At 53.4% G+C, this 26,540-nt stretch overlaps 1 protein-coding gene across 2 annotated transcripts; it reads right to left on the bottom strand.

Moving 5' to 3' along the window:
- Positions 1 to 1,211: 1,211 nt before the first annotated feature.
- On the bottom strand, positions 1,212 to 26,239 carry PRKCG (protein kinase C gamma). 2 transcript variants are annotated; one of them, XM_010380707.2, is made up of 18 exons: positions 25,735 to 26,239; positions 25,205 to 25,236; positions 24,158 to 24,240; positions 18,620 to 18,731; positions 18,352 to 18,483; positions 16,865 to 17,021; positions 16,051 to 16,185; positions 15,624 to 15,711; positions 15,308 to 15,337; positions 11,255 to 11,407; positions 10,736 to 10,924; positions 9,050 to 9,141; positions 8,893 to 8,955; positions 8,624 to 8,762; positions 5,803 to 5,883; positions 4,180 to 4,287; positions 2,405 to 2,545; positions 1,212 to 2,154 (listed from the first exon to the last, which is right to left on the bottom strand). In XM_010380707.2, the coding sequence occupies exons 1-18, from the start codon at positions 25,902 to 25,904 to the stop codon at positions 1,966 to 1,968; spliced, it is 2,094 nt and encodes a 697-aa protein (XP_010379009.1). In that variant the 5' UTR covers positions 25,905 to 26,239; the 3' UTR covers positions 1,212 to 1,965. The 2 variants fall into 2 exon arrangements, with proteins under 2 accessions (XP_010379009.1, XP_030769364.1); XM_030913504.1 differs by lacking the exon at positions 15,308 to 15,337 and adding an exon at positions 13,473 to 13,516 and having other exon boundaries at positions 1,214 to 2,154; positions 11,255 to 11,316; positions 15,586 to 15,711.
- Between the last annotated feature and the right edge of the window lie 301 nt (positions 26,240 to 26,540).

The raw sequence follows: 26,540 nt of genomic DNA, 5'->3' as shown, positions 1-26,540 counted from the left end.
GAGAGAGAGAGAGAGAGAGAGAGAGAGAGAGAGAGACTCTGAGAAGGAGAGACAGCAGGGACAATCCTGGGGGTCCCCTGACGGGGACTGGGGCTCTAGCCAGGCCTGGGGCGGAGCCTGGGGTCTGGACGACTGCAGGAAGCGGGAGGGGGCGTCCCGGGCCGGGGTCTCTACAGCAGCGGGCGGGCGCAGAGAGGAGTCGGGTCCTGCAGCCGCCGCGGAGCCGGGAGCCGGGCCAGCCCACACCCCCTCCCGCCGTGATGTCAGCGGGGCCACTCTTAAAGGGGCAGGCCGCCCGCCGAGGGTCGGAGCGGGGGCTGGGGCCTGCGGGCACGGGATGGGGGTGTCGCGGCGGTGATGGGGGAGAGAGGGGAAGCCCCAGCATCCAGCTGGACCGGGGCGTGGAAACCCAGGAGCCTGCAGGGAAGAAGAAGTGCCCGGGTGCGCAAGGAAGCCTGCGAAGCTTTGGGGCTCAGTCCCCTCTAAACACACAGACAAGGCACTCCGCTCCGCTGGTCTGGCCCTGTCCGGAGACTACATTTCCCATCAGCCCTGGCGGCGAGGAGCCGCACTTGGGGGAAGGGTCTGCCGCGAGGCCTGCTGGGAAATGTAGTGCATCTGCACCGTCTCCGGCACTCCCCAGACTCGCAAGTGGGTCAAGGGAAAGAGGCCCAGAAGGTGCGTCTGCCTGCCGTGTGCCTCCGTCACCGATCCCTAGGCTCACGGGTTCTGGCTGGTTTTGGTTGCTCTGGAGTGGGGGTCTCTTCCTCTGATCGGGTCTCTACGTCTCTCAAGAGGAGGCGAAACTGTCATCTCCCCTCTTGGGAAGGACTTCTCCCCAGTGTCTGAACCTGGGTGTGCATGTGAGCTTGCGTGGCTGCTGTGGCGAACACGGACGCGCTGGGTCTCTGAGCCAGGGTCGCTACCTGGCACTCTCAGTGATCTCCGTGCCCTCCCCCCCCCCCCCCCCCCCCCCCCACTGTGCACTGTCCACGTTGGTGCCCTCTGTGATATTTTCTCTTCCTCTCTGTCCGGGTCTCCTGCCTGTGTGTGTGCGCGCTTCCCTGCTTGCTCCCTTGTTGTGGGTGTCCCCCTCTCACTTTGTAGATCTCCATGCTTTCCTTCTCTGTTTGTTTCTATGGACAGTCACTGTCCCGCCTCCACACCCCCTTCATTCTCCAAGCTTACAAGAAAATATCCAAACACTTCAGCATCAGCATCCCAAATTTATTCTCCAGCAGCTGTGGCGGGGTGGGAGAGGCTAAGGGAAAAGGAGGAGACGAGGAGAGTCCCAGAGAGTGGCAGGCACTGGGGAGGGTTGGGGTCGGTCCGAGCCAGACAGGAGCCATGCACGGCAGGCGGGCTGCGGGGAGCAGTGATGGCTTCGGGATGGGGAAGTCTAGAACAAAAGCTGATTGGGAGCCGCTGGGGGAAGAGTCCTCCATATATCCCAGAAATCCCCAGAGAACAGCAGCGGGACGTACTGGAGGAGGGGGGCATGCCTCCCACTCATCTAGAACTGGGGTGGAGGCGGGGGGCGGGGGGGCCTCAGAGCCTGAGGGTTGTTCTGGAACCTGAGTCTGGAACAGCCAACCCTGTGAGGCTATTTCCCCAGGGGCGGGGTCTGGGGGGAGGCAGAGAACTACCAAGATGGAGTCTCGAACCCCATGGAGTTGGGGATGGTTGGTGGTGTGGTGGTGTCTCTGGACCCGATTGGGGCAGAGTCCAGAATGCTAAGGTCGGGGAGAATATCGGGCTCCGCTCAAGTCTTGAACGCGGGACGGCTGTAGAGGCTGTATGGAGTTTAGAAGGCCAGGAACGCTCGGGAGGGGCGTCTAGAACCCGCGGGGGCAGAGCCGGAATGCTGGGGTGCAGGATCTAGAATGGGGCAGGAGGTGTTGAAGTGGGGGCTGCTGCCGGCACGGCGGAGGGGGCGTTGGAGACACCTAGTGGTGGCGGGTGAGATTACATGACGGGCACAGGCACTGGGCTGGTGGGGCTGCGGGCATCCGGATGCACGAAGTCGGGGTTCACGTAGGTAAACCCCTGGAAATCGGCCTGGTCGATGCTGGCCAGGACTAGGCGGTCTGGAGGGGTTAGCGCTGGCGCCGCCCGCGTGAAGAACTTGTCAAAGTTCTCGCCGCTGCGGCCACACTGTGGGAGACGTCGGGGAGGGAAAGTTAAGCAGCTCCGGGGGTTCCTCGGGTGCCCCTCTGTGTACCCCGGTCTCATCTCCTGCCTCGTGCAGAATCTCTATGCATGCTTCATGGTCTCTGCACCTCCCTTTGTGGGGGGCGGGAGGGCTCTGCAGAGGGAGCCCCACCCCCACATACAGGTATATTGAGGCCCATGGGAACCCCACCCCATCAGGGACCAAGTTTTTGTTGCCTGGAGGGTGACTGACCGGGCGGGGTCTGAAAGGAGGCGGGATCTCCAATCGTTCCAGCCGTTCCCAGTCAATCCAGCGGAAAAAGCCATGTGCACGGATGGTAGGTTCCCCATCAGGCCCTGAGCCCAGCCGCTTCCCTGGGTGCTTGGTCAGGAACTGTGGGAAACACAGAGAGAGACAGACAGATAGACAGACAGACAGACAGACAGAGTCCCTGACAGGGAGACCCAGAGAATGAGGAAGAAATAGACAGAGACAGGCAGATGGAGGAACCAAGAGACACAGGCATGAGACCCAGAGAGATAAGAACAGCCAGGGGAAACAGGCAAAGGGAGGGAGGAAGGGAAAAGAAAGGGGAGAGAAAGAGAGAGAGAGAGAGAGAGAGAGAGAGAGAGAGAGAGAGAGAGAGAGAGAGGAGGAGGAAGAGGAGGAGGAGGAAGAGGAAGGAGGAGGAGGAGGAAGGAAGAAGAAGAAGAGAGACAGAGGCAGAGAGAGGCAGAGAGAAGAGAGGAAGAGGGACAGAGAGAGAGAGGAAGAGAGACAGAGAGAGTGAGAGTGAGAGAGAGCGAGACAGAGAGAGAGAGGGAGAGGGAGACAGGAAGAGGGAGGATACGTGACAATGGGAGTAGACAAAATTCATACCCAGAGACCCAGGGACACAGAAACAGAACAAATCAGGGTGTGAGGTTGTGAGGGGCAGAGAATCCAAGAAAGAGGAAAGATGTGGGGAGGATCCCAGAGGGAGAAGGAAAGGAAGAGAATGAAGGAAATGGAGAAGGGGAGAGGGAAAGGGGGTAGGGGGAGAAAGGGAAGAGGAGAGGGAAGAGGAGAGAGGGGGTAGGGGGAGGGAGGGAAGGGGAGAGGAGACAAGGGGAAGATGGAAGGAATGGGGAAAAGAGGTTGCAGACCCAGAGAAAGGGGCAAATAGAAATTCAGAGGGTGGTATAGAGACCCCAGGTGAGAAGGCAGAAACTCAGAGAAGGGAGGAGACAGAGGAGACCCAGGGGACAGAGATTCAGAGAGACAGAAGGATAGAGACCCAGGAAACACACACCCAGAGGGAGGAATAAAGACCAAATGTGGGGACAGAGACCCAGAGAGAGGGGAGGACAGAAAGCCAGCAGGAGAGGACGGTGAGATGCAGTACGTGTATGAGAGCAGACACAGGAGGGAACAGAGACGGGGAGGTGGGGGGGTTGGACAAAGGCCCGAAAGTGTAGATGGAGATACAGGAGACAAAGAGAAAAGGAAGAAACACAGAGAGCCCCATCGTATGCAGATGGAGGGGAGGTATGAGGCAGAAACCAGAGAGAGACCATCAGGGAGATACAGAGAGAGCAGCTAGATGCAGAAGGTGCTGAGATGGGCTGAAAATCTGCTATGGGCCAGATGCTTGCTTCTGTGTCAACTCCATAACCCCTGAAGAGAGTTAAGCTCACAAAGTTTTGGTGAGTCACCCAAGATCCCACAGGAAGAAAAGCTGCAGAAGTTGGGTTTACCTGACCCACCCAGTTCTGGAAAGACAGACCCTGGACTTTTGGCACTTCCTGCAAGCGGGGAGCTGGGGAGTGGGTGTCACAGAGAAGGATGGGACAGAGGCCATCTCCAGGCCTGGTGGCAAGAGGGCCATAAACCATTGTTCTAACAAAACCTGTGTATTATATCAACTTTTCCAACAGATGGAAATAAAGTGACTTCAGGAATGAGAGCCTTTTTCTAATAGGCACAGAGACAGCAATGGGGTGTGTGGATTGTGAGCCCAGAGAAGCTGGGAGTCAGGGGGCTCTCACCCCCTTGCAGATGGCCACGGCTTCCCGAGAAAGCGACTTGGGGTAGGTGACAGTTTGTTCCATGATGGCCTGAAACAGCTCTTCTTCATCCTCCCCATCGAAGGGAGGCTAGGAAAGTGGAGAGGATAGAGAGTCAGAGACTTGCCCAACTGCCTTTCCTCAAACCTTCCACACCCTCCTCACCCCACCGTGAACATACCTGACCCATCACACCCCCACATACACACCCGACCACACCCTCAGGAAAGACCAAACCAAACCACCAAAGCGTGATCTCTCTCCTTCTCGGGTTCTCTCATTTCCTATCTCAGATGCCACAGAGCTCTGTGCATCTCTGTACTATTCTGCCTCTCTTTATCTGCTATGTAAATCGGCAGGGTGCTAATTATGCAACATGTCAGTTAAATAGAAGAGAGGAAAAACCGCAGGAAACACTCTAAAAGCATTCTCCTGGTTGGATGAGTGGTTCACAGTCTTCTGAGGTTACAAAAAAGTGATACCAAGGCATTCTTTTTTTTCTTTCCTTTTCTTTTCCTTTTTTTTTTTTTAAGTAGAGACGGGGTTTCACCATATTGGCCAGGCTGGTCTCAAACTCCTGACCTCAAGTGATCTGCCCACTTCGGCCTCCCAAAGAGCTGGGATTACAGGTGTGAGCCACCATGCCCGGCCAAGTTTTTTTTTAACTTCTAACTAAAATTTAGCATTCCCTTCAGTTATGAATGCAGGCAGCAGCAGTGCTTGTAGCTTCATTATCAATAGAAATCACAGGTATTTTCTCATCACATGAGAGTTGCAGATATTTCAAATTATTAGTCATTGCTACTTCAAAATTACTGTGAGAGTTCCTTTTCACTTTATTACCATTAGAACCTACTACTTAATGAATTAATAAGAAACTGCACATATGTCCATATTCCAATTTAAAATATTTAGACAACTGTATACATTTAATTTAGTTGGTTGTTAGATTCAATTAAATTTTAAAAGTTTTGGTGACTATCTTTCAAAATAATTGATTTCTTTTTTTTGTTTGTTTGTTCTTTTGAGATGGGGTCTTGCTCTGTTGCCTGGGCTGGAACACAGTGGCATACTCATAGTTTAGTGTAACCTCGAATTCTTGGGGTCAAGTGACCCTCCTGCCTCAGCCTCCGCAGTAACTGGGACTATAGGTGCCCATTACCATAGACAGCTAAGAAGATGATCAAGAGGGTGGCACCCACTCTTTTTTAGCTTTAGTACACTCAGCAATCCAGGAATCCAATCAAGCTGATTTAGAACGTATGTAATTGTCTAAGCTCACACAGCCAGTAAGTGGCAAAGTGAGGATTTGAACGTTGGTTTTCTGTGTATGTATTATTCTATTTTGTGCACTGAAAAACATGCTTCTGAGAAGGGATCCATAGGCTTAACCAGACTGCTACTTTAGCATCTAGGGAGAAAGAATCCATGGTCCAAACAAAACAAAACAAAAAACTTGGTCTACAGTAAGACAACACTTCAGAACCATGGACAGCGCTATTCGGGCACAACCTTCCAGGCTCCTTTCTAACCCGCTCCTCCTGAGATCCAGGTGCCCCACTCTGCCTCTTTTAGCCAAGCCAGCTTCTCCCCACCTTCCCTTACCTGTCCTGCCAACATCTCATAGAGCAGAACTCCAAAGGACCACCAATCGACAGACTTCCCATAGGGCTGGTAGGCAATGATCTGGGGGAGGCGGAAGGCAGGTAATCACGATGCATTCCTTAAGAAGCCTAGGACCCCTCTGGCCTCAACCCCTGGGAGCGCTACCCACTTTAAGTGCTTTCAGCACAAGCTCTTCCCACTCTGAATATTTATTTCATCGGGTGATTTTTTTTTTTTTTTTTTTTTTTTTTTTTGAGATGAAGTCTCGCTCTGTCGCCCAGGCTGGAGTTCAGTGGCGCGATCTCAGCTCACCGCAAGCTCTGCCTCCCAGGTTCAAGCGATTCTCCTGCCTCAGCCTCCCCAGTAGCTGGGACCACAGGCACCTGCCACCACTCCCAGCTAATTTTTTTGTACTTTTAGTAGAGACGGGGTTTCACCGTGTTAGCCAGGATGGTCTCGATCTCCTGACGTCGTGATCCGCCCGCCCCAGCCTCTCGATCTCCTGACGTCGTGATCCGCCCGCCCCAGCCTCTCGATCTCCTGACGTCGTGATCCGCCCGCCCCGGCCTCCCAACGTGCTGGGATTACGGGCGTGAGCCGCCGCGCCCGGCTTGCCAGGTGATTTTTTGTTTCATTTTGTTTTTTTGACAGGATCTCACTCTGTTGCCCAGGCTAGAGTGCAGTGGTGTTATCACAGCTCACTGCAGCCTCAACTTCCCAGACTCAGGTAATTCTTCTACCTCAGCCTCCCAAGTAGGTGGGCTACAGGTGTGTACTACTACACCTGGCTAATTTTTGCACTTTTAGTGGAGAGAGGACCTCACTATATTGCCCAGGCTGGTCTCAAACTCCCGGACTCAAGCAATCTGTCTGCCTCAGCCTCCCAAAGTGCTGAGATTATAGGAGTGAGCCACCAGGCCCAGCCTCCACTCTGAATATTCTGGCCAGGGATCTACCTTTTGGAATATTCTGGAAACAAAGTATACCTACTTCAAACATTCATTTAGCCTCAAATAGAAACACTACCTAAGGGCCAAGTCACTAGCTGCAACCACTTAGAATATTTGTGTCAGAGTCAGGAATATGTGTGTAGTTTTTTTTTTTTTTTTTTTTTTTTTTTTCCTTATTTTCTTTGAGACAGAGTCTTGCTCTGTCACCCAGGCTGGAGAGCAGTGGCAGGATCTCAGCTCACTGCAACCTCTGCTTCCTGGTTTCAAGAAATTCTCCTGCCTCAGGCTCCTGAATAGCTGGGATTACAGGCACCCGCCACCACGCCCAGCTAATTTTTGTATTTAGTAGAGACAGGGTTTCACCATGTTGGCCAGTCTGGTCTTGAACTCCTGACCTCATGATCCACCCGCCTCAGCCTCCCAAAGTGCTGGGATTATAGGCGTTAGCCATCACGCCCGGCTATGTGTGTAGTTTTCAAATTTTCTTTACTTTTTTCCTTTTTGAGATGGAGTCTCACTCTGTAGCCCAGGCTGCAGTGCAGTGGTGCAATCTTGGCTCACTGCAACCTCCACCTCCTGGGTTCAAGTGATTCTCCTGCCTCAGCCTCCTGAGTAGCTGGGATGACAGGCACACATCACCACGTCCAACTAATTTTTGTATTTTTAGTAGAGACAGAGTTTCACCATGTTGGCCAGGCTGGTCTTGAACTCCTGACCTTAACTGATCTGCCTGCCTCAGCTTCCCAAAGTGCTGGGATTACAGGCATAAGCCACCATGCCTGGCCTCAGTTTTCAAATTTTCTACAGATGATTCTGATTACCAGCCAGGTTTTGTGATCACTGACATTGATTATTTGGGCACAAGTCAGGCACGTCCTCCCAAGTAGCTGGGACTACAGGCATGTGCTTTATCCATCTATATGTACGTTCAGAACATCAGCCCCTCCCTTTTAACAAAGTCAGGTAATACCCCACCCACTTAAAATTAAAATACTCGTAGGACAGCATCTGCTGTCCCAGAACCTTAGGGATTTCACCCTTCCCTTTTTCTTTTGTTTTTTTTTTTTTTTTTTTTGAGACAGGGTCTCACTCTTGCCCAAACTGGAGTGCAGTGGTGTGATCTCAGCTCACTGCAACCTCCACCTCCCGAGTTCAAGCAATTCTCCTGCCTCAGCCTCCCAAGCAGCTGGGATTACAGGCACTCACCACCACGCCTGGTTAATTTTTGTATTTTTAGTACAGACGGGTTTTACCATGTTAGTCAGGCTGGTCTCAAACTCCTGACCTCAAGTGATCCACCCGCCTCAGCCTTCCAAAGTGCTGGGATTACAGGTGTGAGCCACCGCGCCTTACTGATCCTGCCCTCTTAAAAAATGCAGCACAGAAGTCCAACCCACTTAGATCAGAGAACCACGTACAACACTTAGGAAATAAGCTTCCATCCAACTGAATACTCCAGGGAGAGCCCTGCCCAGTTAAGAGTATTCAGGACATAGTCTGGACATGTTCAGTGTTGGCAGGGGACAGGCCACACCCACTCAGAGTACACTAGAAATCATTTGCACCTTGTCAGAAGGGTCCAGGATCAGGCCCTACTCGGAATTCCTACGAGCTGGTCCCTCTCTCCTGGCACGTTCACCCACAGGTGCCGCCCACCTTACCTATTTAGAGACCCAGCTGGGCCCACCTGGCAGGCTCAGTGCACAAGCTCACCTGTGCTGCAGGCTGAAGGAACACCTGGCTGGGTAAGAAGGCCACAACTCACGACAAGGCCCGAGGGTCAGGCCTCCCCCCGCGATGAATACGGGACCATCAGCCACACCTCTCTAAGGAATCTCAAAGCGTGGCCAGACCGGCAGGGTTGGGGTTACCTCCGGGGCTATGTAGTCCGGGGTCCCGCAGAAGGTGCGGGTTGTCGTCCCGGGGAAGACGTTCTCCTTACACATGCCGAAGTCAGTGATCTTGATGTGTCCCTCAGCATCCAGCATCACATTGTCCAGCTTCAGGTCCCTGGACGAAGCGGGGCGGGTAGGGTAGGAATTGCAAGAAGGATTGAGTTCAGCAGTCTGGAGCCGCATATTCAAATCCCTCCCCTTCCAGGGGCGTGATTTCCTCCGTGGAAAGTCCTGAGGCTGCTCACCTGTAGATGATGCCCTGATTGTGAAGGAAGAAGAGGCCGATGGCGATTTCTGCTGCGTAGAACCTGGAGGACGGGGTGGGTGAGGACGTCAGAGGGTCAGTGGCTGGACCCTGCCCCCTTCCGCCACCCCGTCCCTTCTCTGTTGGCCGAGACTCACGCTGCATGGGGCTCCTTAAACTTGCCCAGCTGTTGAATGTGGTACATCAAGTCTCCCCCCGTGACGTACTCCATCACGAAATACAGGCGGTCCTGCAGAGGAGTGCATGGGCTTAGAGGCGGGACTCATCCACCCGGGGTAGGAGAAGTTCTTTCCTGATCACTCAGGACAGACGTGGAAGGTTCCGGATGTACCCAACCAGAAACCAGAGCACCTAGCCACATCCCTGGAAGGGCCCTAAGGTGCTAACCCTGCTACCTCAGAATCTCCACCCGTCAGACCACCCCCAACTATCAGACCACCTGTTCTGGCCCCGTCTTCTCAGAATGAAGACTGAAGCCCACCTTTCGCTCGAAATCGGGGACACCAAAATCTCTTTCCACAGCCACTCACACACATATGCAATTCTGGCTTCATACCAAGGCTCAGAGTTGCGGCCGGGTGTGGTGGTTCACACCTGGAATCCTAGCACTTTGGGAGGCCGAAGCGGGATCACGTGAGGTCAGGAGTTCGAGACCAGTTTGACCAACATGGTGAAACCCCCGTCTCTACTAAAAATACCAAAAATTAGCCGGGCGCAGTGGCGGATGCCTGTAATCGACAGAATTGCTTAAACCTGGGAGGCGGAGGTTGCAGTGAGCCAAGATCGCGCCATTGCACTCCAGCCTGGGGGACAAGAGCGAAAATACGTCTCAAAAAAAAAAAAAAAAAAGGGAATCAAAGTTGCTCATATAGAAATTTTAATCCAGGTAGCTAGGCACGTTCACTCAGAGTCCCTGGAAGTAAAGTCACGCCCTCTCAAAATCCTGCAGGTTCTGACTCTGTTCTTACGTCGCAATCCTAGGGAAATGCCCTGTTTCTGATGTGTCCTTCAGTCAGAATCCAAAAGTGATGACCCCGTCACTCGGAGCCCAATTCTGGGCAGGCCCACTAGGAAGGCGCTTTCCTCCACTGTGCTCCTTTGCTCAAAATTCCAGAGCACTGGCTACACCCAATTAAGACCAAGCTCCCCAGGGGAACAGGCATCTGGCCACTCCCCCGAGGAGCCCATCCAGCTGGCCACGCCCCCAAGGAGCTCAGCCACTTCACCTTCGCAGGATCCATCCACCTGGCCACGCCCCCGAGGAACCCACCGCCTGGCCACGCCCCTAGGAGCTCATCCGCCCGGCCACGCCCTTCGAAGAATCTACCTGCCTGGACACGCTCATTCATAATGTCATCTGCCCGGCCACGCCGCACAAGGGGCCAATCTGCCTGGCCACGCCTATTAATGATCCATCGCCTGACAAAGCCCGCCCCGCCAAACCCCCGAAAGAGTTCATCCGCCTGACCACGCCCCGCGAGGAGCCCCACTGCTTGGCCACGCCCTCCGCCTGGCCACGCCCCCAAATGGGTCCCTCCGCTTGACCACGCCCACCGAGGACCCCTCCACCTGGCCACGCCCCCGATTAGTCCCACCGCCTGGCCACGCCCCTCGAGGGGCCCATACGCCTGGCCCTGGCCCCCGAGGAACCCGTCTCCCTGGCCTCGCCCCCTGAGGAGCCCATTCTCCTGGCCTCGCCCACTCAGAGAGTACAAGGTTCTGTTGCCTCGCCCTAAACTCAGAATCCCGACGCAGATGCCGGATCTGTCCAGAACTGGATGAGGCAGGGCCCTGAGGCCAGCCTCCGCCCTCTCCATCCTTACCGGGGTCTGGAAGGTGGAGTGGAGTTGGGTGAGGAAGTGGGGCCGGCCGCCAGGACCCCGGCCCCCCAGCGCCAGCACGCGTTTCTCCACCAGCGTGCAGTCCACGTCGTCGTCCTGGACGATCACGTCCTTTTTCAGGATTTTGATGGCGTAAAGCTCATCAGAGCCCCTGCGCTCGGCCAGCATCACCTATGCACACAGTTCCAAAAGGGCCAGTCCATGCTGGGAACCCAGTGGTACAGGACCTGCCCCCTCCCTTTCAGGGACGCAGGGAAACGGGATCCCAGGTCCTCCCTCCATCTCTTAAGGGGCTGACAGCCCTGACTTGCCGCCCGCCCCCTCAGGGAGAGTGTCCGCATCTGTAAGCCTCTCCTCTCCTGGAACCTGAACAGCCCAACCTAACCATATTTGAAGATGCAGGAGCCCAGTGTCTTCCCAGCCCTACTTCCTCCCTAAGAACTAGAAATCTGACCTCCCCCCAGACATCCTCCCTTTCCCCCGGAACCCCAGGAATCCAACCTTCCCAAAACTGCCTTTTCCTAGAACCATGAGGAAGCTGAAGTCGGAGATGTGCAGACGTCCTGGGCTTGCCCCGAAGAAGCAGCGCTTGGGGTCGGTGGGACTAGGGGAAGGGGAGGGGATGGGAGAGGAAGAGGGGCCCATCCGCACCCGCTGTGGAAAGGAGAAAGTGCCAGAGGCAGTTAGACCTTATACAGCGATAAGGGGATGCCCCCAAGAGAGACAGCACCCAAGAAAGAAAAGGATGAGACTAGCTAGAGAGAGGAAAATGGCCACCCTCCTGCTCCATCCTTGGCTTAATTTTCTCTGACTCCCATAGCCTGGAGGGTTTATTTATTATTTAACACTTAGCTCTCTCTCTCTCTCTCTCTCTTTTTTTTTTTTTAGTAGATGGCTTATATGCTATCTCCAGAAAACCCTGCTATCATTTCCATTTTACAGAAGAGGAAATTAGCCCAGAGACGTTAAGTAACTTGCCCCAAGTCACACAGCGGGTAAAGAGCAGAGCTAGAAACGAAACCCAAGCAGTTCAGCTCTAGAGTCTGGTTGCTCTTAGCCTCTAAGCCAGAATCGCCTAGAGGGTTTGGTAGATTGCTCGGTCCCAATGCCAGATTTTCTAACTCTATAAATCTGGGGTGGGACCTGAGAATTGGTATGCGTAAAAAGCTTCTGGGTGACATGGGTGCTGCCAGTCCAGGGAGCACTCCTGGCTTTCAGCTAAGGTCCCTACTCTACCTTTTCCTGCCTTGGCCCCCCAGGGAGGGGGCCCACGACTAAGCCGCTGTCACAGCTTCCACACTTGTCCCTCCACATGGACGGCTGCCCTTTCTAATGCATTCTCTACTCGGCAGGCACAGGAGCCAATTTAAAAATAAATAAACCAGGTCATGTCTCCCTTATGCTTGTAAACCCTTTAACTTCTCTCTCTGTGTTAAGATTTTGTTCCATGTGACTTGCAGAGCCAGGCTGTGACTGACCCTGCAGGTTGTTGTTCTCTCTCCTGGGGGCTCCATAATCTAGCCACCCTGGCCTGACACACACTGTCCTCCCTCCCTCCTCGCGGCCTCTGGATTTGCTGTCAGGTCTTCCTGTAAAGCTTTCCCCTCCCCTTCCCTCCTAGTTGCCTCCCAAACACCCTTTAGACCTTGACTCAAGCATCACTTCATAGAGGCCACGCCTGACTTTTTAAACTGGGTCAGATGCCTCTCTTACCACCCCTTGGTCACCATGGACAGCACCTTCCTGGCACTTTTATTCTTAGTAATTTACATCTATCTGTGTGACTATCTGCTTTCTGCCTGTGAGCTCCCTAAGGCAGGGGTCTGCTTTGTTCGCTAAGACACAGTAACTCTGCCTACATCATTGAGGCTACATAAATACTTGTTGAGGGCCAGGTGTGGTGGCTCACCTATAATCCCAGCACTTTGGGAGGCTGAGGTGGGCAGATCACCTGAGGTCAGGAGTTCAAGACCAGCCTGGCCAACATGGTGAAGCCCCATCTCTACTAGAAATATAAAAATTAGTAGGACATGGTGACACATGCCTGTAGACCCAGCTACTTGGGAGGCCGAGGCAGGAGAATCGCTTGAACCCAGGAGGCGGAGGTTGCAGTGAGCCGAGATCATGCTACTGCATTCCAGACTGGGCAACACAGCGAGACTCTGTCTCAAATAAATAATACAGAATAATAATAATAATAATAATAATAAGGGCTGTTTCTGTTTGCTGTGTTGTTAGCCCCGTACCTAGCTCAAGGTTTGGCACATAGTTGGTGTTCACTGGTAATATTAAGTGGTGCCTGCTGAACTGTGGGAGAGCACTGTCAACCACAACAGGCACACATTCCCTGCCTCTAGGCCTTTGCCCACCGTCTGCCCTGCTGGGTTTCTTGGGTTTGCACGGGAGGATCATCCCCGCTGATCTCAAAAGACTCTACCTCTTTGGCTCAGAATTTCCTCCCGCTGGTACCCTTGTCTCCTGCAGAGCCTGTTCTCAGACTTAACTTTGCAAAAGGATCACCTGAGAAATTAATTTAGTATGCAGACATTTGAGGCATCAGAGAGACCCTCACTCAGTAGGTCTGCAGAAAGGCCGGGGAATATGCTTTTACAAGCAAGCACTCTAGGAATTCTGATGCAGATGAACCCCCACACAGAACATTAAAAACTCTGGTGAAAGTTTCTGTAAGAGTCCAGGGAAGACTATAGCATGTTGTTGCTGTTGTTGCTGTTGTTGAATCTTGAAGATTCTTGTCTTTCTTTTCTTTTTTTTTTTTTTTTGGGATAGTGTCTCCCTCTGTCACCCAGGCTGGACTGCAGTGGAGCGATCTTGGCTCACTACAACCTCTGCTTCCTGGAATCCAGCAATTCTCCTGCCTCAGCCTCCCGAGTAGCTGGAATTACAGGCACCTACCATCACACCTGGCTAATTTTTGTATTTTTAGTAGAGATGGGGTTTTGCCATGTTGGCCAGGCTGGTCTCAAACTCCTGACCTCAGGTGATCTGCCCGCCTTGGCCTCCCAAAGTTCTGGGATCACAGACACAAGCCACGGCGCCAAGCCTATCATATGCTTATATATTTTGTTTGATATCTTCCTCCCGGTGTAAATCCCGTGAGGAAAGGAACTTTTTTTTTGTTTGTTCTTTCCCTGCTCTCTCTATATCCCCAGTGAGTAGAACCACGCCTTGCACACAGAGACGCTCTGGAAAGTATTTTTTGAAAGGGTAAATGAGGGAGAGAGCATTACTTCCTTCTGCCTGAAAATCTGGTCTCTCCTTTGGGAAATCCCGGCCTTCCACCAGGTCTCATCTCTCTGGGAAGCTTTCTCTGACTCAGGCTGTGCCAGGGACGCCCCAGTGCCTGAGGCTATCTCCATTACAGCAGCATTGCTCCTCGTTGTGAATGTCTGGGTTTGTAACTTTGTCCTCCACTAGAAGAGGAGCTCCCCCAGGGAACGGCCTGATTCTATTCCCAGAACAGGGTCTGGCTTATGACACCCTAGAAAATGGGTATTCGTCTGGGCGTGGTTGCTCACGCCTCTAATCTCAGCACTTTGGGAGGCCAAGGTGGGCGGATCACTTGAGGTCAGGAGTTCGAGACCAGCCTGGTCAACCTGTTGAAACCCCATCTCTACTAAAAATACAAAAATTAGCCAGGTGTGGTGGTGCGCTCCTGAAATCCCAGCTACTCGGGAGGCTGAGGCAGGAGAATCACTTGAATCTGGGAGGCGGAGGTTGCAGTGAGCCGAGACTGCACTACTGCACTTCAGCCTGGGTGACAAAGCGAGACTCTGTCTCAAAAAAAAAAAAAAAAAAAAAAAAGGCATTCGATGAGTGAATGAATGAATGGAGAGATTAAGGTCATCACGCTTGATAGATTTTTTAAAACTCAAGAATCAGCCGGGCGTGGCTCACGCCTGTAATCCCAGCACTTTGGGAGGCCAAGGCAGGCGGATCACCTGGATCACCTAAGGTCAGGAGTTTGAGGCCAGCCTGGCCAACATGGCGAAATCCCGTCTCTACTAAAAATACAAAAAACTTAGCCGGGTGTGGTGGCGGTCACCTGTAATCCCAGCTACTCAGGAGGCTGAGGCAAGGGAGTTGCTTGAACCTGGGAGTTGGAGGTTGCAGTGAGCCGAGACTGCACCATTGCACTCCAGCGTGGGCGATAGAGCAGGACTCTGACTCCAAAAAAAAAAAAGCACCTCAAGAATATCAATTCAGGTGTCACCTCCTCAGGGAAGTCCTCCCTGACCACCCTCCCCGAGGCTGCATTAATGCCTCCTCTAGGCCTCTTCAGTGCCCTGGGCTACCTCTAATTTAGCACATCTTCCTGTATTTTAAGTATCTGTGACTGTCCCTACCTTGGGGAGTTGCTTGAGGGTCAGATTCACCTCTGGATCCTGGATTATTCAGCAAGCACAAGACAGACCTAGCACAAATGTGTGCTCAACTCGTGTGTGTGGAATTGAAGACAGAAGTCAGAGGAGGGATAAGAAATCAGAGACGCAGGCTGAAACTGCCTCCATTCAATGCCTTGGTTGTTCTACTCACCTCATACAATTCCAGGGGGTAGTTACAAGCCTGGGAGGAAAGAAAGAGAGAGTCAGGGTCCCAGGAGAGGCAAGGGATCGCCCTAGAGCAGGGGCTGGTGGCCCCTAGTACCCTCAAGCCATGGCAATGGATAGGAACTATAATTCCCAACAGACCCTGGGGCTCGAGTCCCCTAGAAGAGCAGAGGAGGGAGTCCTAGGGTCTTCTGGGAACTGTAGTCCCAGGACCAGCAGGCACTCAAGGGTGGAAGGAAAGGCCAGCTCTGAACTATGGGAGGCTGGGCTGGGCTCCCCTGAGGAAGCCGGGGTCTGGGTACCTCAAACTTCTGGAGGAGGCTGCAGTTGTCAGCATCGGCCACCGGCACATTGTAATACTCGCCCTCCTCCTGGTTCAGTAACTTGTACCTGACATACAGACGGAGACCAGAGGTGGGCAGCGGGGACGGGGCACCCATGGGAGAGGCAAAGACATTGGAAGGGAGGAAAGAGACACAGAGAGACGGACACAGAGATGGAAGAGAGAAAGAGTGAGATAAAAAGAGAGGGAGAAGGAGAAAGGGAAGGGAGAAGGAGAGAAGAAGAGATACAGAGAGAGAGAGAGAAACAGAGGGGTGTGTGTGTGTGTGTGTGTGCGTGTGTGTGCTGGGAGGTGGAGGGAAGGACAGTGGCCTGGAGGAGAGAGACCACACACAGATGGAGATGGTAATATTCACTCCATCCCCAGGCCCCAGCCCTGCTCCTCACCAGCCATCCACTGGCGCCTTGAGCAGCTCCGAGACGCCAAAAGACATGGCACCCATGAAGTCGTTGCGGGAGGTCCGGTCCCAGTCCCACACCTCCACGCTGAGCCGGCGCTCCACATCCCCAGGCTTCAGGTTGCTGCAGGAAGGTGGGGTGAATGGGGTGCGGGGCCAAGCTCATGGATCCCTTCGGTTCCCCATCCTTGGTGCTGGAGGTGGGGGCAAACCCAGCCAGCTGGGGTTCCTCTCTTGCTTTGTCTGTCTCCAACCTCTGACCTTCCCAGTGGGGCTCTCTCTCCAGCTAGGGCTTTGGGGCCCGAAGTAAACCTAGAGAGCTCTTCCTCTCCCTTCCTCCTGCATTCTCCGCCCCTTCCCATCCCTGTCTCTTGTCTCTTGAGATCTCTCTCTCTCTTGAGTCTCTGCACCTTTCTCTCCTCTCTGGGTCTCTGTCACTCTGTCTTTCTGTCAACTGACCTCTGTCTCCCTGCCATCCCTCGTCTTCTCCCCTCCCTCTCCCTCTGTGTCTCTCTTTGGGTTTCTGCCTCTTCTGAGGCTCTCTCTTCTCTCTCTCATCCCTGTCTAACTCTAAAGTTGGGGGCTTCAATGGAGACTAATTATACAGTGGTTTGGCTGTCTCTGTTTCTGTATCTCCATTCCACTCCCTCAATCACTCTATTCCTTTTTCCCACCATCTTCTTCTGCCCTTTTCTGGGTTCCCTCTATCCTAACCCCTCCCATCAGCTGCTCTCTGGGGGCCACTAGGACCCTCAGAGCATTCTCTGTCAATGATCATTGCCTTCCCTGCACCCCAGACTCACAACACAAAGGTCTCATTCCACACAGGATTTAGCGTGGCTTTCACCGTTCGGGTTTTCTGTTTCGTCAGATTCCGAGGGTCTGGGATGAGCTTCAGTTTCACATAGGGATCAGAGAGACCATTGGGGTCCATAGGAATAAGGTTACGGGCCTCGCCAACTAAACGGGAAGTGAGGAAGAGTATGATGGGTTAGAGATCCAGGAAGGGGCTCCCAGCCCTCCTCCAGTCAGCAATCAGGAGTTTCAAGCTCTCAGTCTCATTTCTCATGACTTCTTACCTCTCCAGTACCCAGAAGAGACGGCATAGAGCCCTTTCCCCAAACAGTGACCCCGAAATCAGACCAGAGCCCTTCTCTCCATTAGGAACCAGAGTTTGGACCCTGGCCATGTCACCAATACTGAACCTCAGGCTACCTCAGAACCAGGTACTCACCCTTCTCAAGATGCTTATACCCAGAAAGCCATTGCTGGGTGCAGTGTCTCACACCTGTAATCCCAGCACTTTGGGAGGCCGAGGCAGACAGATCACCTGAGGTCAGGAGTTCGAGACCAGCCTGGCCAGCACGGTGAAACCCCGTCTATACTAAAAATACAAAAATTAGCTGGGCGCAGTGACACATGCCAGTAGTCCCAGCTACTTAGGAGGCCGAGGCAGGAGAATTGCTTGAATCTGAGAGGTGGAGGCTGCAGTGAGCCGAGAGCGCCCTACTGCACTCCAGCCTGGGCAACAGAGTGAGATCCCGTCTCAAAAAACAACAACAACAACAAAAATAGCCGGATGTGGTGGCGGGCGCCTGTAATCCCAGTTACTCCGGAGGCTGAGGCAGGAGAATCCCTTGAACCTGGGAGGCAGAGGTTGCAGTGAGCCAAGATTGCACCACTGCACTCCAGCCTGGGCGACAGAGCAAGATTCCGTCTTAATAAACATAAAACAAAAACAAGAAAGAAAGCCATTGGCCAGACGCGGTGGCTCACACCTGTAATCCTAGCACTTTGGGAGGCCGAGGCGAGCAGATCACCTGAAGTCAGGAGTTCGAGACCAGCCTGGCTAACATGGTGAAACCCCGTTTCTACTAAAAATACAAAAACTTAGCAGGGCATGGTGGCGGGCGCCTGCAATCCCAGATACTCGGGAGGCTGAGGCAGGACAATCGCTTGAACCCGGGAGGCGGAGGTTGCAGTGAGCTGAGATCGCTGCTCCAGCTTGGGCAACAAGAGCGAAACTCTGCCCCCCTCAAAAAAAACAAAGTCAAAGTCATTAACAGGCGCTGAAAATTGCAAGAGGCCAGGCTGGTGGGGGAGCTTTGAGCCAAAAGGGGTATGGCGGGGTGTGCAGGGCCTTTGGGGTCGGGTCGGAAGTGTGGGCGTGACCATTGAGAGAGGCGTGGCCCCATCTTTGGGGTGGGGCTGGGCCAGCACAAGTGCCTTGGGTCAACCTCGCCTCACACTTGGGGAAGGGGCGGGGCAAGGCGAGGGGGCGGGACCTCACCCGTTATGTGGATCTCATCTGCAGTGGGAGCCCGGATCTCTAGCTGCAGGCGCCCGCGGCGCTCCGTGTGGTCCACACCGCACAGGGAGGGCACGCTACGCACACAGCGCCGGTGCACGTTCATCTCGCAGCCTGCGGGAGAAAGCTGCGGGTAGCACCTCAGGCCCCGCCCCCAAGCCAAACCTCCACACCCCACCCCATCCCGGGCATTTCCCAGAACCCAGACCGGGCGCTTTGGAAGGGCCCTGGCAACGCCCAGTTCACTCACAGGAGCATTTCATGCCCTGGTGCACAAGCCCGTACAGGAGGGAGCCACAGTGGTCGCAGAAAGTAGGGCTGCTGTAGCTATGCAGGCGGAACTTGTGCTTGTTCCGGGGGTCCTGGGAGCAGAGAAGACTGGCTTAGGGGACGTTGGGAGGGTCCTAAAACCCCAGGGGAGGGGCCCTTTTATCTTTTCCTCCTGCCTTACTTTCTAGGTCATCCTGAGGCTCCATCTCCTTCTCTCCATGTACCAATAATCATTGAACACCTGCTGTGTGCCCAGGGACCGTTCTTGGTGTGGGGACCCAGCATTAAACAAATGAAAAAAAAAACCTCTTTGTCACATGGAGTTTACTTCCTAGTGGAGGGAGACAGAATGTAAACATGGTAAATAAATAAAACATATAGTTTGATGGTTGGTAATGGGTGCTCTGGAGAAAAATGAGGCAGGGATGGGGACCACCAGAAGTTGGGGGATTGAAATTTTAAATACGGTGGTCCTGGCCGGGCGTGGTGGCTCATGCCTGTAATCCCAGCACTTTGGGAGGCCGAGGTGGGCGGATTGCCTTGAGCTCAGGAGTTCGGGACCAGGCTGGGTAACATGGCAAAACACTGTCTCTACTAAAAATACAAAAATTAGCCGGACATGGTGGTGCACGCCTGTAATCCCAGCTACTCAGGAGGCTGAGGCATGAGAATCGCTTGAATCTAGGAGGCCGAGGTTGCAGTGAGCCAAGACTGTGCCACTGCACTCCAGCCTGGGCGACAGAGCAAGATTCTGGGTCAAAAAAACAAAACAAAACAAAACAAACAGTGTGTGGTGGGGAGGCCTCGCTGACAAAATGATATCTGGGCAGAACATGAAGGAGGCAGGAGCTTCCAACATCCCATAGTTCCCATCCCCCCAACTCCCACAAGTTATTATTTGAGGACTTGTGGGCCACCCTGAACCCCAGCTCATTCACTGGCAGCTTCTGCCAGTGTCCACATGGTATGCTTTCTCTGAGCTCCAGGTGGAATGGAGAATATGACCTCTCAGTTATAACAGGAACCCAGCAGGCCTAAATAAAATAATTGGTGTACAAAACACAGCTGTGCCTACCATGTTAGATGCTCCCAATACTATTACTCTTCCTGTGGTTATTATTAGGGATTTTATTGCAGTTCCTACATAGCCCTGAATTTAAGTAAGAGCTAGGCCACTTCTCAGTTGTGTGATTTGGGGCAAGTTCGTTCCTAATTTTGAGCCTCAACATCCTCCTCTGTCAAGTGGAAATAAGTAATCTATATTTTGAAGCAATGCTAAATTTTCAGAGTTCCTTAAGCACGAAGGCAGGACATCAGTGAAGCTGCTGCTTTTCCCCTGCCACCCTCTACCCCTGGGACAATATCTGCTTGTTAAATAACTTGATTCTAAGAATCCATTAAAAGGATTATCACAGGGTGAAAATTTAGGCCATTCTTGGATTTTCATTTATGTTAGCGGGGTTTCTAGTTTGAATATATATTTGGGTAGAGGAGGGTGTTGGCAGTTTCCAGGATGCCTTTCAATGTGCTGAGCTTTTAAATATCTTCCACTGACCCTAACTCAAAGGGTTCCTGCTGCACTAAATAAGATGCTGTGTATGAAGGCTCTCAACAGGGTGCCTGACACACAAGCCATCCACAGACAGAGGCTGCTGTTCTTATTCTCAAAAGTGAAGGTCGCTGTTAAAAATGAGACAGCACGGAGGCCCTGGTTACATACATCAGAGTTCAAATCTTGCTTCTATCCCCTACCCAGCTAGGTGGCCTCACCACACCTGCCCCTTTTCAAAGCCTCAGGTTTACCGTCTGAAAAGTGGGGCCATGTGCCCTCCCTGAGGACTAAATGAAATCATACTTGCCAAACCCTTAGCACATCTTAAGCTCTTAATCCATGTCCTTTTTTTTTTGAGATGGAGTCTCACTCTGTCGCCCAGACTGGAGTGCAGTGGTGCGATCGCCGTTCACTGCAACCTCTGCCTCCCAGGTTCAAGCTATACTCCTGCCTCGGCCTCCCAAGTAGCTGGGACTACAGGCTTATGCCACCAAGCCCGGCTAATTTTTTGTATTTTTGGTAGAGATGGGGTTTCACCATGTTAGCCAGGATGGTCTCAATCTCCTGACCTCGTGATCCACCTGCCTCAGCCTCCCAAAGAGTTGGGATTACAGGCGTGAGCCACCGTGCCCAGCCGAGGCATGTTATCTTGTTTTTTTTGTTTGTTTGTTTGTTTTGTTTTTTGGTTTTTTTGAGACAGAGTTTTGCTCTTGCTGCCCAGGCTGGAGTGCAAGTGTGCAATCTCAGCTCACCACAACCTCTGCCTCCTGGGTTCAAGTGATTCTCCTATGTCAGCCTCCTGAGTAGCTGGGATTACAGGTGAGCACCACCACGCCCAGCTAATTTTGTATTTTTAGTAGAGACGGGGTTTCTCCATGTTGGTCAGGCTGAACTCGAACTCCCAACCTCAGGTAATCTGCCCACCTCGACATCCCAAAGTGCTGGGATTACAGGCATGAGCCACTGCGCCTGGCCTGCATGTTACTTTTAAGAAGATCAACTGCTGGCAATGAATCACTTGAACCCCGGAGGTGAAGGCTGCAGTGAGCAGTGATCGCACATTGCACTCCAGCCTGGGCAACAGAGTGAGACCCTGTCTCAATAGTAAAAAAAAACAAAACAAAACAAAACAACCAAGTGCTGCAGAGGAAAGATCTCCTCCTCACTATTCACTTGTTTCCTCATTGGTCATAATAATAATTTTAACAATAACAAAAAATAATATTTTGGCTCTTGCTGTGTGTCAGAAATCATCCCAAATGTCTGACTCACTAAATCTTCAAAACAATCCATAGTGAGCATAATTATTATCTCCACTTTACAGACAAGGGATTCCAGAAGTGCAGAGAGGTAAATTAACTCAGGAAATGTCACAGAACCAAAAATGGTGGAGCTGGGATTCCAACCAGATAGGGACAGGAAAAAGACCTAACTTAACCACATAAGCTGTTGTGTGGATCCAATCCTATACTGTATACAAAATACTTGAGGCCAGGTGCAGTGGCTCATGCCTGTAATCCCATCATTTTGGGAGGGTGAAGCAGGAGGATCGAGTGAGACCAGGAGTTGAAGACCAGCCTGGGCAATATAGTGAGTGAGACTCCATCTCTACAAAAACATTTTTTTAAATTAGCTAGGCGTTGTGGCTTGTGCCTGTACTCCCAGCGACTTGGGAAGCTGGGGCAGGAGGAGAACTTGAGCCTGGAGAATTCAAGGCTGCAGTGAGCTATATCCCATCACTGTACTCCAGTCTAGGTAACAGAGCAGGACCCTGTCTCAAAAAACCCCAAAAATCAGCTGGGTGCAGTGGCTCATGCCTGTAATCCCAGCAGTTTGGGAGGCCAAGGTGGGTGGATCACCTGAGGTCAGGAGTTCAAGACCAGCTTGACCAACATGGTGAAACCCTGTCTCTACTGAAAATATAAAAATCAGCCGGGCATGGTGGCATGTGCCTGTTCTAGTCCTAGCTCCTCGGGAAACTGAGGCATGAGAATCGCTTGAACCTGGGAGGTGGAGGTTTCACTGAGCTGAGATCGCACCAGTGCGCTCCAGCCTGGGCGACAGAGTGAGACTCCATCTAAAAAATACCCCAAAAGCAAACAAAAAACAAAAACAAAAAAATCTTTTTTCTTTTTTCTTTTTTTTTTTTCTGAGACAAAGTCTTGCTCTGTCGCGCAGGCTGGAGTGCAGTGGCGTGATCTTGGCTCACTGCAACCTCCGCCACTCAGGTTCAAGCAATTCTGCCTCAGCCTCCGAGTAGCTGGGATTACAGGCGAAAAACCAAAAAAATCTTGATGAGTGTACCCAACGAGGACTGGATACATCAGACTTAGTCTGGTGTTGGTGGCAGAGGTGAGTGAATGAGGCGGGTCATCAATCACATACACGTGCTGGTAGACAGTGGTGTTCAATATATGTTCTATGAAGTCACATCTTCTATGTAGACTTCTGTTATTTTCGGCTGATAAGCTGGTAGAACGCCTCATGGACTTCTGTGGATCTCTCTCTCTCTCTGCCTCTCCATCTGTACATCATAAAGCTGTCTCCAATCTTGTGTCAAACCCTGGGCGAAACTCTGAACCCACCTGACTTCAAAACAAGCCAGGAAATGTCCAGATGTATGCTGTCCCACTCGGTGGCCACTAACTACATGTGGCTGTTTAAATTTAAGTCAATGTGGCCAGGCGCGGTGTCTCACGCCTATAATCCCAGCCCTTTGGGAGGCTGAGGTGGGTGGATCATGAGGTCAGGAATTCGAGACCAGCCTGGCCAACATGGTGAAACCCCATCTCTACTAAAAAAACAAAAAAATTAGCCAGGCGTGGCAGCGCGTGCCTGTAGTCCCAGCTACTCAGGAGGCTGAGGCAGGAGAATCGCTTGAACCCAGGAAACAGAGGTGGCATTGAGTCGAGACTGTGCCACTGCACTCCAGCTTGGGCAACCAAGCAAGACTCCATCTCAAAAAATAAAAATAAAATGAAAAATAAATGTAAGTCAATTCAAATGACATGAAATGGAATTTCTGTTCCTCAGCCACAGTCGCCCTGTTTCAAGCGCTCACGGGCTACGTGGAGCTGGTGGCTGCCTGTTGGACAGTGCATGTACAGAATGCTTCCGTCACTGTAGACAGTTCTGTTGGTCAATGCTAGATCATCAGCCCCATTTTATAGGGGAGGAAACTGAGGCTCAGAGATAAAGCAGAAAAGGGAACGGGGATGGGCACTCAGGGTTGACTGGTCCTGTGAGCCTCTGATGGAGAGAGAGGGGTTGGGGAGAGGCTGTGTGTCTCTGTGTGCTGCACATCTGTGATGACAGGGGCATCTGTACATGCACGCACATGTGTGCAAGTGTACTGTGGGACTTCCCTGGGTCTCTTCTCAGCATCTCCTAAGCTGTTGTCTGTATCCTCCATTTTCTATTTTAGTCTCTCTCTCCAGGTGTCTTTGTCTCCGTCTCTTGGATTTTCTCTGTCCATCTTTTGGTGCCTCCAAATTCCCCTCTTTCTCCCTGGTTCTTTCTCTGCTCTGTCTCTCTCTCTGCCTCATCTTCAATCTCTCCTGGGTCTCTGTCTTTTTCTGTGACTCTGTTCCTCTTCCTGAGATTGCCTCTGTCTTATGTTGGGATCTCCGCACCTGCATTGGTATTTTTCTCTGTGTGCTCCTCAGCTCTCAATTTTTAAATCCCTTCATCCCTGGATCACACAGCCCACCCCCAGCAGTGCCCATCTTCAGTCTCCTCACCCCGGCCTCCTCTCTGTCCCCCACCTGTGTCCCCAGCCTGTCAGTCCCCCTCGCATTCCCCCTTTCCAGGCCAAGGGCAAGGAATCTGGGCCAGATAGCTCCCCCTATCTCTCCAGCCCCCCTCCCCTCCCAGCCATAAAAATAGCAGGAGAAATTGGGACGGACGCCGAGGGGGTGAGGGCGGGGGCGCGGCCCGAGGAGGAGAACCAGGTGTCCGGGCACTCACGTCCGTCTGGGGGCCCTTCCCAGCGCCTGGACACTCGAAGGTCACAAATTCGTGGCATCGTCGATGAACCACAAAGCTGCAGACTAAAGGTGAAAATCATAGAGACACAGATGGAGGCATGGATCGATCCAGAGGGAGACCCCAGTGGACAGAAAATCGGAAAGAGAGAGCAGAACTCGGAAACAGAGAAAACCAGAAAGAGAGGGATCTCAACACAGAGAGTCCAACAGAGAGAAAATCGGAGGCCAGAGAGAGAAGCAGGAGATAGAAACCCAAGAGATAGGTTCAGAGGCAGAAACAGAGACGCAGAGACTCACAGAGAGACACAGAGCACAGAGTCCAGGGAAGGGAGATGGAAAAAGAGAGAAAGAAAATAAGATCCCATTGACAAACAGACACAGGCCCACGGACCGAGATCAGAAAGCGAGGAGAGAGGCAGACAGATTCAAAGAGCAAAAACCGAAATATCTTCAGACGCAGTCCAGGAAGCAGCAACTTGGGCAGAAGTGAGTCTGGGGGCGCTGTGCCGGCCCGCCCCCCACCCTGACTCACTCTGTTCTCAGCAGTAGCAGCTGGTGCTCAAGGACTCGCCCCCCTCTCCCGCCCCCCAGAACTGCCGGCCCCGCCCGGCCCCCACTCGCCCATCGGTGACCCCACCCGGCCTGCCCCTGCCTAGGACGGCTGGTGTTGTCATGGCGACAGCAGTCTGGGGTGGGGGGGGCTCTGACTTTGCATCTCCAGCCCCCTCCCCCTTCCCCCCTTCAGCTCCCCTTTTCCAAATCTCCCTGTTCCCATGGCAACAGATTCTCCAAATATCTGTCCCCACCTGGAGCCGGCCGAGGGAGGGGCCCCCAGCACCACCTCCGCGGTGGCCCCGCCATCAGAGCTCCCTCCCCACCACAGGCTGTGTGTCTGCCACACCCCCCGCCCCGGGCTCCCCCGCGCCTCTCTGGGGACCAGAGAACACGTGTGTCAAGCAGCCTCAGCTGTGAGGGCCCAGCCTCCACCCGCCTGAGGGTCCCAGGAGCCCTGGTCCCCAGTTCTTACCTTGACATTGCAGGCCTTGCTTTCCGATACCCCTGGAAAAGTCAGGGATCCTAGGTCAGTGCAGAAAGGGGTACCTGGACCCCCAACCTCTGAGAGCCACAGGGGGCCTGCTGTCTCTGACCTTCCTCCCGCAGGGTCCAGGTGTCCAAGCCCCGGCCACCTCCTCTTTCTAGAACCCAGACATTTTGGCCCCCAGCCCTTCTTCCCTTAGACCGGAGTTCAGCCCCCGGTTTCTTCCTCCTTCAGATCCAGGAATCCAGGCTCCCAGCCCCCCAGCCCCTTCCTCCCTCATACCCAAGACTCCAGGACCTCCGTCCTCCAGCCTCCTCCTCCCTCAGACCCAGGACTCTAGGAACCAGCCTCTTCCTTCCTCAAACCCAGGAGTCGAGGCTCCCAGCGTTCCCCGGCCATCCTAGAACCTGGGAGTCGGGGCTACAGCCCCCTCCTTCTTCCTTCCACAGGGGTCGGCGTGACAGGAGTCTGCACCCCTAGTCCCCTCCTCCCCCAGTCCCCGAGCCCCCTTCCCTCACCAGATGAAGTCGGTGCAGTGGCTGCAGAAGGTGGGCTGCTTGAAGAAGCGAGCGGTGAACTTGTGGCTCTTGACTTCGTGGACCACCTTCTGCCTCAGAGCCCCCTTTCTGCAAAACAGGGGCCGGGGTCCTCCCTCTGAATCGCCTCCGCCGGGGCCCAGACCAGCCATGGCCCCAGAAACGTAGCAGGGACCAGGATCCTGCCTTTCTTGGGGGAAACAGGTGGAAGGGAAAGGAGCCGGAGACTCGAAGGATCAAAGGAGCCACAGGGAAATTCCGAGGTGGGCAGGAGAGGGGCAAGGCACCTCCAGGTGCGGAGCGCGCCAGGCAGGGAGCGGCACCCCCGGGTGCGCCGGCTCCGCCAGGGGGAGCGGGCGAGTGGGGAGGAAGAGCCAAAGGCACGGCGCCGGGAGCCGGAGGCACGGGCGGCGGCGGTGGGAGCTCCAGCTCCGGCACCTGCTGAAATGTGGGAGCCCCGGGTAGGGGGAGGCGTTGCCAGGACGACAGAGAGGGCGGGGTTTCGGCTTAAAGGCGCTCCCCTCCCGGAGACACGGGACAAATGTCCTCCCTCCCTGCCCCCTACACGTGCACACACCCACTCCGGGGGCTGGCTGGAGGGAGGGGCATCCTCTGAGCCTGGCTTCCCCCCACTACCCTGCAATCTGTCATCCTGCCCCGTGTTCCTCCCCCACTAGGGTGCCTCGTGTGTCCTGTGGGCGCCCTGGGGTCCCTGTGTCTGCCCCTGCCCCTCTCCTTCCTTCAACAAACTTTATGCTCCACGCTAGGGGTCCAGCAGCCGACAGGGA

The sequence above is a fragment of the Rhinopithecus roxellana genome, chromosome 12, assembly GCF_007565055.1.
Source record: "Rhinopithecus roxellana isolate Shanxi Qingling chromosome 12, ASM756505v1, whole genome shotgun sequence".
NCBI lineage: Eukaryota > Metazoa > Chordata > Mammalia > Primates > Cercopithecidae > Rhinopithecus > Rhinopithecus roxellana.
The sequence above is the reverse complement of the archived record's forward strand: the minus strand, read 5'-3'. Positions and strand labels throughout refer to the sequence as shown.

Coding starts and splice junctions, on each gene's coding strand:
- PRKCG (XM_010380707.2), bottom strand. CDS start 25,904: ATGGCTGGTCTGGGCCCCGGCGGAGGCGATTCAGAGGGAGGACCCCGG. Junction 24,241..25,204: donor GCAAGGCCTGCAATGTCAAG/GTAAGAACTGGG, acceptor TTTCACCTTTAG/TCTGCAGCTTTGTGGTTCAT. Junction 9,142..10,735: donor ACTCCACCTTCCAGACCCCG/GTAAGGATGGAG, acceptor ACTCCTCTGCAG/GACCGCCTGTATTTCGTGAT.